The sequence below is a fragment of the Macrobrachium rosenbergii genome, chromosome 22 (genome assembly GCF_040412425.1).
Source record: "Macrobrachium rosenbergii isolate ZJJX-2024 chromosome 22, ASM4041242v1, whole genome shotgun sequence".
NCBI lineage: Eukaryota > Metazoa > Arthropoda > Malacostraca > Decapoda > Palaemonidae > Macrobrachium > Macrobrachium rosenbergii.
The window spans coordinates 21,947,147-21,960,051 of NC_089762.1; the positions used below are offsets into that span (position 1 = coordinate 21,947,147).

A 12,905-nucleotide genomic window follows, 5' to 3' on the forward strand; every position below is an offset into this window, starting at 1 on the left:
TATATATATATATATATATATATATATATATATATATATATATATATATATATATATATATATATATATATATATATATATATATATATATATACAGTACTTTGGATGAGTAGCTGTTCATAAAGTTTCATATGCTATACAATATCAATAGCAATAAAGAATAACCCAGAGAGAGAAAGAGAAAGGCAAGCAAACACACAGCAAATGCACACTTTAGTTAACCTTAACATGATGCATACATGTACTGTATATACATACACATGCTCACATACACAGACTGAGATTCATGGCTGGGTAGTTTATACCAGTACATTATGTTATATCTTAATCAGTTCAAAATTTTTAGTTTGCTGGTATGTCAGTGAACGTAAGCAAATTTAAAATATTTTTAAGATAAATGAAATGAAAAAATAACAGTAATCAATATGAAGTACTAGCCAAATTCACACTTCAGTGCATTGAGACAGTTGAATGTGCTCAGTGCACCAACCAAAAAAGAGCAATCAACTTGTAAGTGTTGCTACCTTATTTTTATGTTTTCAAAATTTTGCTAGTCAAAAATGGGGTGCAACTGTAAGGTTAGAGTGTCTTTGATACTGTATTGGAAAATATGTTAATTTCTTGTGTTTAACCTACAATTTTGTCTTATGTTTTAATTTTGTTTGCAAACTTCAGCACTCATAAATTCCACTGAAGATGAGGGGAGTGAGGGGAGGAGAGAACTCTTGACTACCAAAGGAGTTTAATCTAAACACACAAACAGTCAATGAGAGAACGAAACTTTTGTAACTAAGACATGACACATTTCTATGATGTTTCTTTCGAACCAAAAATTTTATGAAAGCTCCCAAGCAGCTAAGGGCCCTTCCACCCCTCCCCAGTCTGCTCTCCCAGACCTACAACCCCCCTACCATGTGACTGCAAGGGTATCCACCCCATGGTATCCCATTCTCAGTGTACTAACTAGGAAGAGTGTTACCATCACATTTTTTTCTGCCGAATAGTGTTGCAGACCAATAAGAAGGCATTTTGTTCATTTTTTTATATTGAGCAGTGTACTGTATACTGTATATGTTCATGTATATTTTGTGGAGGCTGTGGTTGTATGCAGATGTGTATATTTGGCTAATCAAAGGAACACTATGAATATTATTAAAAGTTAGTTTACTGAGACAGTTAGGTCACTTTGTGGGATTGATGGCTCACCCAAAGGATTTAAATGAGAGCTGAAATTTTATTCATGGAAAAGTCAAGCTGGATAGCTAAATGGGCAGAGACTAGAGGCATTAATGAAAAGCAAATGACAGAAAGCAAAGCAGCTGGATCCAAAGGGACATTACAAAAACCTTCAGTTCTGTCCCCTGTAGGTGGGGAGTGCCATCAGTGTACGTCATACAGTACGCTGCAGGCATTGGTTAAGGTTCTTTGCAGAATTCCTTCGGCCCCTAGCTGCAGCCCCTTCCATTCCTTTTACTGTACCTCCATTCATATTCTCTCTCTTCCGTCTTGCTATCCAACTTCTCCTAACAGTTATTCCCTAGTGCAATTGTGAGGTTTTCCTCCTGTTACACCTTTAAAACCTTTCAACTCGCAATCTTCCTTTCAGTGCTGAATGACTTCATAGGTCCCAGTGCTTGGCCTTTGGCCTAAATTCTATCTTCCATTCCATTTGGTTCTATCTGCATGGTTGTATAAAATATCTGAAAAAGTGAAGATTTAGCAAATCTCCCCCCATGGTGTTTGTCTGTGTAATCTGTCCATCATGTATAAGCTAAAATAAATTTTGTTTGTGTTTCTTGAAGGGTTGTAACCATTATCAGACCCTTAGGGTATGTTTGGAATTGGGCAGCCATGCTTATAAGTGTACAGATATACTGCAACACCAGTCTTATGTACCCATGTTCTTTTTATATTCAGATCATGCAAATCCTTCTGGATGCTGGGGCTGACATCAACTGTCAAGACTGGATGGGGCGAACTCCATTGCACTGGGCTGCTAAGGAGGGTTCCATTGAAACGGTGCAGATGTTGTTAGATCACAAAGCCAACACTACTATCACTAATAAAGAAGGCCATCTTTACTCCAGTTTGGTAAGGTCCATCATAAGTTCAGTTTCTATATAGTAGGTAAATTCAGTTCAACATTCTTCACTAAATTTGTGTATTTAACCAAATATCTTTTAGGAACTGTGTAGACCATAATATTCTGTCATAAACTATTGTTAATCAATTTTGTGCAGGTGTAAAGATACGGAGAGAAAGGTAGCGGGAATTCTGCCAATGCTTCGCAGCATCAATATATAGACTAATTTGAATACATGAAGGAATTGTTAAGAGTTTCATACAGTTTGGTGCAGCAGATGGATGAGCACAAGAGGATGAAGTTTGCACCTTGAAATAAATAGACTAGAGGGTCTTTAGATTTTTTGGTTATGTTGTTAGTTTAAACATTTTCAATGGAGGGAGAAAGACTGACCTAGATCATGCTAAATTGATGGAATGGCAGACTTTCAGAACAGGAGTGCTTAATTGTCAGATGCCTGGCAGTGATTGGAAGGAAGAAGTGATTGTTGCTGTAATGTATATAGGCTATACAGGTATTAACAAGCAATTTGCTGCAACTTTTTTAAGTGTATGAAGTACCTGTGGCTTTTGTAAAGAGACTCAGTACTTTTAGATTGAAAATAGTGGGGACTTATGTCTTTTAAGTCACTCCCTCTCATACATGGATATGATTAGTATTTTTATTTACTGAACTGCATTTGTTACCAAATGAGTAACTTACTCTGGCTGAAAGGATCCCTCCCTTTGTTTATTAATTTACTATTTATATATATTCCAAGAAGGAAGCCAATACCTAACAACCAAGTCATAACATAACCAGTTATGGCTCATGTTTCTTTTCAGTTACTGAAGCATTTATATTTTGCTGTTCGGCACAATGATGCTGACAAAGTAGTGAGATTGGTCATGGCTGGTGCAGACCAGTTTGCAGAGGTTGAAGGAACAGGTGTCAACCCCAGGGAAGAAGCCAAAAGACGTGGTTTTTATGACATCCTTCGACAGATGGCAGCTTTAGTTGAGAAAAAACCTAAACACGAAGAAGATAAAACAGTGGTACTTGAAGATATTTATAAGCTGTTTGAAGTAAGTAAAGTTAGAAAGTGGCAACCTGTTTGTATAGTCAAAAAACTCTTTTAGTATTTTGAACTGATAAAAGAAATGAAAATATTCGTCCTGTCCTTCTTATACTATATTTTGAAAAAAAATATAATGAATATCAGAAAAAATGACATTCCCATTGTTTCTTCTTATTTGTCACCCCTCCTCTTTATGTTATCCTTCAAATCTCCATTTTGTCCATTTAATCCAATAATGTCTTTGTGAATAATTTTGCTTACTAGCATCATCTTTATTTTTGCAATGTTCAGTCACTTAGGGTAAGTGTTGCTTCCTAGATTTTACTTAAAACTTATGTAAATTTTTTATTTGTTAGCTTTACCTGATGATCACTTTTGTAACCTTCACAAGAATTTTTTAAGTCGTTTGTTTGGCCTTGCTTAACCATCAGGGCTTTAAAACTCCCAGTCAGACTTACAAGGCGCCATTAGAGGCCGCAACACCAGACAAGACTCTCAGTGTAGGACTAGCCCGTCTTGTCTTGTTTACCTCTTTCTGAGGCTTTAGATTCTGAATGCATGTATACTAATTTAGGATGCAATTATCACTGAGGATGGGGACTTCACTACTTCTGAGGAGGATCTACGGGAGTCTGAAGAAGAAGGGGAAGAAGAAGAAGAAGACGAAGAAGATCGAAATGAGTCAGAGGAGGACGACTACGCTGAAGAACCGGACGCCTACTGGAAAATGTCAAATGCTTATGAAGTTCTTTCTGTTAAAGAGGCATTTGGAGAAGAGGATTGTGCTTGGCTGAAGGAGTTTGAAGAGAAACCAAAAGTGATCTCGGCAAAGGAACTTCTTGAAGAGGAGCAAGCTGCATTCTGGGACACATGGCAAGAAAAGCAGAAAGTAATATCAGCCAAAGAGTTCTTCAAGGAAGAAAGTAACTGGTGGGAAAATGAGGATGAGGAGGATGATAAAAATTCCAGTGAAGAGAAGAATGAAACTTCATCATCTGACTTTAATAGGGATGATGAATGCTGGTGGAGAGATGCTCAAGAAAATTTGGATAAGCCTAAGGCTGTACCAGCAAAAGAATACTTTAAAGAGGAAGAACCTTGGTGGGTAAGTGGAAAAGAGAACAAGGAGGAGGATGAGGAAGAAGAAGAGGATGAAGAAGGTTCTCCCAAAGAATATTACACACATGATGCACCATGGTGGAAATCTGAGTGTCAGAACTCAAAGACAGTATCAGCTAAGGAATTCTTTAGAGATGACAAGCCTTGGTGGCAACAAGATAAAGTTTTGGCCAAAGACTTTTTTGAAGAGGAAAAACCTTGGTGGCAAGAGGACAGCAAGGAGAAGATTGTTTCAGCAAAGGATTACTTCAAAGAAGAGGTGCCATGGTGGCAAAAAGAAAATGAAAAGGTGATTTCTGCTAAGGAATTTTTCAAAGATGATGAGCTTCCTTGGTGGTACACAGAAGAAATGCAGCCAGACAAACCAGAGGGATTAAAAAAAAGTTTGGCTACTGTTCGATATTATGAGAGATATTTAATCAACAAGCAAATGTGCGAAGAAAAGGGTGAATGTATTGAGTTTGAGTCTGAGTTGTCTGGTGATGAAATAGAGGAATCTACTCGAACGGATGACTATGAAGATGCTACAGATAGCCTTATTAGCAATAGTAGTACTATGTACAGTGCGAGTGAAGGGGATAGACCCTTGACTAACATTGTATCAGATCACATTCCATGGCAGAGAAGTGATAAAGAGGGGGGCATAAGAAAAAATATACCAAAGGCAGATGACTTTTTCCAAGAAAAGCATTGGCTGGATGATGCCAGTGAAACCAGTGAGCCCACAGAAATGTTGGACATGGACATGAGTGAGATGAGTGAAATTGTCACAGCATCTGAATTTTCCCAGTCTGGATCATGGAATCAAGATAGTGATGCTAAAGACAGAGAAGAAAATGAAACAGATGAAGAGGAGGGTGAAAGTCTAGAAGAGGAGGAAGGAGAGGATGAAGAGGAAGAGGAATGTGAAGAAGAGGAAGAAGAAGAAGAAGAAGAAGGAGGAGAAGAAGAAGAAGAAGAGGAGGAGGAGGAAGAGAGAGAATCTGGAGAGGAAGTCTGTGAAGAGGTGAGTAGTGGTGAAAGTGAGGCTCTTAGAAGTGAAGATGAAATTGATGACATATCTGAAGAGGAACCTGGATCAAAATCATCATTTGAATGTATAGAGGCAGTATTGCATGGAGATAGGATGGGAGAAAGTCAACCTTCAAAAACTTCAGAAATACTGACAAAAGAATGTCTCTCACAACAGGGAAACATACCGTCAATTGTTCTAGATGGTAAGGAGCTAGATAAAGAAACTCTTGATAAAAAGAGTGCAGGCATAACAGAAGAGTTCCACTCAGATCTTATTATTCCAAAAGTGGTGAGTAACTCATATGAATCATTAGAGAAAAGAACCCCTAACATAGATATAGAAGTAACTAACCATGATTTTCTTACAGGTCCTAATCATTATTCCAGTAGTGTTCATAACACAGAAGGAAATCTACAAAAATCAGATTCTCAGACAAGTGGTTATGATTCTAGCTTATCATTCTCAGATAGTAAGATCAGAGATTTACCAAATGATTCTGGAAATGAACACCTGTGTGTTGATGAAAATGCTGAGGACACTGATTTGTCAGATACAATGAATCTTGTAAGTTCAGAAACTACGGAAAGTATAGAGGAATCCATTTGCTTTGGTGAAGATGAATGTGAAGATGTTAAGAACTCTGTGAATGATATTCAGTTGGCTGTAAAGGAATTGAAAGAAACAGGCCAACAACTAACTGAAAAGGATGTCATCAGCCAAGATAATGTTGCATCTGTTGCCAAAGATCAAAGGCTAACAGAAATGGAAGATAATAAGGTTTTCATTCATATGGCATGGGACAAAGGTGACAATGTTAATCCATGCCAAACAAACCTTTCAGAAGAACCAGAATCTCAGAATATAGAAAATGCAAGCATTCTTAAAACAAGTCATCTTTCAGATGAACCACCAGTAACTGCAGATGACAATATTACCTCTGAAGATATACAGGATAATGGTAAAAGCACAGGCATGGATGAAGAAGAAGTACAAACTTATGCTTCTGTTGTCAAAAGAAATTTGGAAAGAAGAGCCATTAATAAGATGGATGATTGTCTTGCTAAGTTTGATGCTAGTCTTGCTTCAGTAGGTGCTAAGTTAACAAAAGAGAGTTCAGAGAGAAACTCAAACAGTAGTAATCAGGAAAGAATGGGTGACTGGAAGGAACAAACATATGCTGCAATTGTAAAACGAGGAAAAAATTCACAAAATATAGATAGTAAAAGTATATTACAAGAGTCTCCTGGGAACATCATGTCTTTTAGTGAACAAAAAGCAAAAGAAGAAAGGGAAACTAACCAGCTTTTCAAAGTGCATGTCCATGTTCCAGAAAAGGAATCAGAATTTCTTGACTTGAGAACTGAAAAGCGTTGTTTCTCTGACATGGCTGAAGAAATCATTCGTACTAAAAATAATGATGCTGAAGGAGATCCTTGGCAGTTTAGAAAATATGTTACCAATTTGTCAAAGGAACACAATTTAGAGGTAAATGATGACATATCTAGCCCTGAAAAAGAGTCATATACCAAAATGGCAAAAGACAGTGGAAAAAGTAATGAAAGTGAAAATGATTTGAGAAAATGGAGTGACACTAGAACACATATAAATGACAAAAGTGTAAGTGAAATTGATATGAAAAAAGAAGTAGAGAATGAAAATACACTCAAAAATAGTGAAAATGTTGCTGAATTGGGTAAAGAAAAGGAAACTGATCCATTGTTGGATGATGAGAACATACAGCAAGAAACTCCCAATGATAGTGAGGAAATCAGTGGTAAAGCACATTTTAGTGAGAACAGGGAGTTATCGCGGGAAAGCTCTTTAGAGAGGGTTCCTACAAGTGAAAGAGGCGAATCTCCAAATATTCATATGGAAAAGAGTCTTTGGCGGTGCAGTACATATGATCCCATGAGCCTTAGCGAATATGACAATATAGCCTTTATGGTTAAAAAAGACTCTAATTCTCCAGCTAGTTGGGGGAACAAGAAAAAGAGAAAAGAATGTGAGTGTAACACCAATTCACTTAACCAAGACTTTATCAGTCACAATGATTCTAAAAATAATGTTCAACAAAATTTAACCTCCACACATAGTAAAGATACTGAAGACCAATATGATAATACAACTGAAACCAGAAACACTGGATTATCAACAGAATACATAAATACTGGATTATTGCCAGAAAACACAAATATTGAACTACCCTCAGAAAAAGATATTGAATTATCAACAGAAAACTTGAATATTGGAATATCAAGTGGAAGAAGAGAGAACGATACTAAAGAACATGCAGTAATGACAGAAGAAGCAGATGTAAAAAAGTGTTCCCAGTCCTTGAACAAAATAGACGATGTTCTCGAGCATCATGATGTACCTGGAGCTCCATGTGTGCTGCTATTGAGAGAGGACAAAATTCTAGGAGCTGAGGCTTGCACTAACCTTAGTGAGACTAGTTGTAACCAGGACCCATCAGTAGCCATTCATCGGAATAAGGAGTCTAGTTTGCTGTGTCACAAAGTGAAATATAATTTTGATGAAAATACTAGTGCAGACACAATACAAACATCTCCTCATGCTCTGTACCAGCCCACTAACCCCACTTTGTATGATCCAGATAAGAAAGAGACCAGTAAAGTAGAGGCAGCTGTCAATAAAAAGCCTGATGAGCCGAGGCTCCAACCCGTTCCAAGTAAACGGAGCAAGGAGGTCAACAAGAAGGATAAAGAGAAACAGAAACAAAAAGAGGTAAGCACGGGCTGGAGCAACATGTTCTCAATTACATCTGCCATTGTGCTTCTGCAAAATTTAGCATTTATTTATTTTATTTTGATACCTCTCATGAAACTAATAGCTTCACTGATGTAGTATGTAGATCATATGCTTATACTCTGGAGGAGGAAAACTAAAGAAAATTTGTTTTCCGAAGAATGGAATTTAAGAAAAGTGGAAGTCACTTACTTTGAATATACTGTTATATACATTTAGCTTCCTCATCACTGCCTTGTATGATTATCCTTCCTGATCAGAGACAAAATTTTAGTGCCTTCTATGTTCTTCTAATAGTTTACTAATGATGCGATATTGATACAAGTGAGTTGATGAGGAGCATGAATTCTGTCAGGGGGCTGGAATATGATACGGGTGTCTAATGTTTCTTACAGTTGGCTGTGGCGACTGGCAAGGTAGATCCTGTCCGAAAGTCCTCCTCTTGCAGTGTGAGCTGAAGCTGTGTAACTGTAAATAACGTTAAATTTTTGTACTAAAGCTTCGTTTATTTACAGAAAGCTTTGTAGCAACCTAATCAACTGATCAAATTGAAAGCCAATCAAATGGCAGAATTTCTGTTGAATTTGTTACATGATTAGCTTTGGTGTTGTTGGTTGACTGAATTGATTCAGAAGTCAACATTAATTCTCTAATGAGTTTAAGATCTTTTATTTTATTTTCTTATTATTATTATGGTAAGCACTGTACATGCAGCTTACACATATTTTATTCTCACTGCCATGGAACAAACTAAGATTTGTTTTAAAACTTGCTTGTCTGTAACTATGATTATGTGAGCCAATATGAATCTCACACTCATAATTTTTATTTTACAAAGTCATATGCAAAGTATAGGTGCATGGACGCATGATTATCTTAATTTGTAAGTTATTAAGTTGAGAAAGTAGTAAATGAAAATATTGTCTCAAAAAGGAATCAGACTTTCTTTAGTAAAATACTTCATCAAAGTTTAAAAATTTAGTTAACTCAAAAGTACTTAAAATGGTGTAAAGTATAAGATTATGTAAAGATAATCAGTCTTCAGTGTATTGTTCCTTTAGGAACAATGACATTCAGCATTCATTCATGCAGGAAAAGCAAGGAGAAGGCAAATGATTACTCTAGTTCGAGAACGTATCTTCCATTCCATCATCAGAGTGTGCATAACCTTTCCTGTATAAACGGCATCGTGAAGACAACCCTCGGTCCTTTTGTTGGACCTTTACCTCGACCCATTGCCAGATTTACATACCTGCAAATGACATCCACGTAATGGACCATAAATCATAGAATCATTTTTTATTTCAAAGTGTCATGGTTAGTGCTTGATACTTGACCCTAAGCTTGATTTTGCAGTGCAGTTATTTAAATTCAATAAGTCAGTCATCCAAGGGACACTTGACTACTATAGGTTCTGGAACAGATGTTCTAGTAATGATGCAGCTGTAAATTAATTGTTTTAAAATAACTTCTAGTTTTCTTCTAATTATCTCTAATTTCTGAGTCACCTTATCATTTATTTTATTAAAAGTTCTCAAGTGATGATCTAAATAAAAATAGGCTTTACAGAGTACAGTTTATTATGAATGCTGTTTACTGTCCTTCTTTAAGCAGTATTCATGGAATAATTTTCTTAATATTGACAAAAAATAATCTAGGCATTAAAGAAAGATTTGATATTGAAGAATATTTCTCCTGGTCTGCATATTTTTCTCAGTTTATTAGCCATACAGTAGCCTAAAATCAGTATGGTTGTATAAGCATTCACGATAGCATTTGAAAGGTGCAAGCTAGAAAGAGAATCACCATTTGAAAGGCGCAAGCAGAAAGAGAATCACCATCCAAAGTTTTCTAATGCACCTAACTAATTCTTTGTGAAGGATAAAGAGATCATCAAATCATGAGAATGTTTACACAGTATTCATTGTACAAAGCAAGCCAAAGAACAAAATAATAAGTGTTGCTCATCTCTTAGAGTCTTGTATGGTGCTGGTGGGAGTTCTTTAGGCTGCCACAACTAACTCTTTAATTAAACTCTAAACAAAATTAATAAATCATAAGCTGCAATCACAGCATGTAAATCCTAAACAGTTGAACTGCGCTTTTCCACTGCTGTTTAGTTTTTATTGAGTTGACTTTTTAAACCATCCAGAAGACAAGGTATAATTTATACCCATCCCTCCTCCCTATGCTTCAGCATATTGCTGATATCCCCAAAAAGTTCCTTCTGTTTTTTCAGATTCTAGATGACTGTTTTCTAGACTCTGACCCAATTTTTGTCTGGTTTACTTATTTTAATAACCTTAAGGCCACTGTGTCAGCCCTGGATGTACATATCTGTTGTTTTTAGAATCTGTATTATATTATGTTATTAGAATGACTGGATCGCCTTGTTGTAAGTTCCCTTATATTTCATTTTGTATCTTAACCATAATGTTCACAAAGCAATGTGCATTACAGATTACAAAGCCATGGGAGTTACCACCTGATTCCCAAAACTTGAAGTTATAAAAGAAGGTGATGCTTTATGTGTTCTGATACACAAAACTAACATACAGTTCACTCAACCTTCTTCAGTTCTGTATAACATTAAAATCATTGTATATCTTCATTATGAAGTATCATTAACCTACAGAGTTTTAAATAGTTATCTGAATTATCTTTAATATTCTAAGTGTTTCTTTACAGGTGAATTATTATATTTTGTTATTGAATTCTCGCCAGGTCCAGTTATCCCACTCATTAGGGAAACCTGCTTTTACAACATTTTACATGGCTGGATAGTCAGGTAATAGTAGAGCTGCTTATGCATTGCATTTACAACTTTCATACAAAACTTTTTGAGGTCAGTGCTTAATTGATTATTCTTTTGTTGCTATATTAATCAGAAGAACTTGCCACTCAGTCAATTTCCTCATGTTTCTCTTGAGATATAGTGGTAAGTGTTAGAATAACCTGTATCAACATTCAAACTTGAGTTGCAGCATTTTGTATTCCTTCAGCAGGTTGAAATGATAAAGTATGCAGATCAAGAAATGAAGCAATTGTCATCCAGGTGAAGTAGGAGAATATAACAACTAATCATATATAACCTGAATGAATTTGACTGAAATCTTCAGTCAAAATTTATTTACAAGAAAGCATTGTCAACTTTGAACATCAGAAATTTTTCCAACAACGTGGACCTGTATCAAATGCAGTAACTGAAATTCTCTCCAACATTTTTATTTGAACTTGGATGGTCCTACAGTATTTCATAAACCAGTGTATGGTAATGAATCTACATTTTCATGAAGATAAGAAAATTTGATGGTATTCCTTATAGGTGTGGATGACTAAAAAAAGTGTCTTGTTTTCAGGATACTTATAAAAAAAGCAGGCAGTCCTGGATGATGACCATGTTTATGTCCATGCATGCATTCCAGTGAAATATGTGGTAAGATTTTAGTCACAGGTCTGTTTATGTACACATATGAAGAAGAAGATCCAGGTATTTCATATTTTGTTTAAGGTAAGGGTGCAGATGGGTACAGTACTTGGTTTTAGAAGCAATCTTTAGTTTATTTGTGTACAATATCTAAATGTAAATGCTAAACTTAAAAAAAGTTGAGAAATGTAAAAAAAGTCTGTTACAAAAAACTGCCCTAATGTGTGGTGAAGGCACTACAGCTATTAAGTCTTCTTATCCAATGGATAGGGTTATGATGGCACTCCAACAAACCATAGCCATACAGGTTTACTGGCAGTGTGGAAGTAAAACCTATTCCTGCTTGCTGTTAATTTATATGTCAAATTACAAACCCACTGGAGTCTGGTATGCCAAATGAAAGATAGGGTGCTGAAAACATCCTTTCCAAAATGATACAAAGGGCAGATTGAACGAATGTTGTTCCTCGTCATCTTCATCATACTCTTCTTTGCCAAATCACTGCATAACTTTCTCCTCAGTTATCCTGTACTCTCCCTTGCCCAGGAGTGTGATAGAGTTACTGGCCTCAAAACCCTCAAAAACACCAAGAATGTCTTTGGTATTCTGGAAAAAGCTGTTGGCAATCATTTGGATATTCATCATCCACTCCTTAACCCAGAAATGAACAACAGAAGGTAAAACGTTTTCAGGTTTATAAGTGTCCTTGCTCATGGATATCTTTTTCATTCTTCTCCAAAATGACTGCCATGACCAGCTCATGGTGCTTTATCCTTTACAGGCAAAAACCAATTCTTGAAGATCAGCACAGTAGACCATGCATTGGGGCTTAAATATGACAAATTTTTAATTAATTTGTATTTGTCATAGCTAACAAACCTGCAGTCTTAATGTAAGGATAAATTCTTTTAGTGCCAGCTGGAAACTCGTAAAAAAAACATCTAAAATTGTAGTACAAGGAATTGGTGGCAACAGGGTTCGACCAATGGGAGGAGAACTTCTCTCACCATGTTCCTGTGATGCATCCAGTTTCTTCCAGTCCAGGTAACCAGAATGAGGGGTGGCTAAACCACAGGTTTGTTAGCCATGAAAAATACAAAATAATAAAAAATTTGTCATTGGTTCATGCGTAGAACAAACCTGGGTCTTAATGTAAGGATAGACTCACTTTTGGTGGTAGGAAAGAAAGTCATGAACCCACTGGAGACTCAGCACACCTGGTCTCACCTCCTGGCTAAGAGACAGCAAAGGAAGGAGATGTAAGTCTCTGATCTGTTAGATAAATAGTTTATCAAACAGTCAGATTACTGGGCTAATATACAATGTGGAGAGACATTGTATAAGAGGAAGTTAAAGAACTATATCTGTCAAGACAACAAACCTACAATAGCCACCAATTTGTTTGTTATCATTCCTCTCTCCTCTTGTTAGAGATAGG

At 36.3% G+C, this 12,905-nt stretch overlaps 1 protein-coding gene across 8 annotated transcripts in view; it reads left to right on the plus strand.

Annotated features, from left to right (window-relative positions):
• LOC136850635 (uncharacterized) overlaps positions 1-10,651 on the plus strand; it is a 123,166-nt gene extending 112,515 nt beyond the window's left edge. For 3 of the 8 annotated variants that reach the window (XM_067124352.1, XM_067124354.1, XM_067124355.1), the window contains 4 exons: positions 1,918-2,091; positions 2,908-3,147; positions 3,405-3,440; positions 3,715-8,273. In XM_067124352.1, the coding sequence (XP_066980453.1) occupies positions 1,918-2,091; positions 2,908-3,147; positions 3,405-3,440; positions 3,715-8,139 (4,875 nt within the window). In that variant the 3' untranslated portion in view covers positions 8,140-8,273. Of the gene's footprint in view, positions 1-1,917; positions 2,092-2,907; positions 3,148-3,404; positions 3,441-3,714; positions 8,274-8,435 lie in introns of those variants that run through there. The other 5 variants (XM_067124356.1, XM_067124359.1, XM_067124357.1 and 2 more) reach the window with 3 other exon arrangements.
• The last annotated feature ends 2,254 nt before the right edge of the window (positions 10,652-12,905 follow it).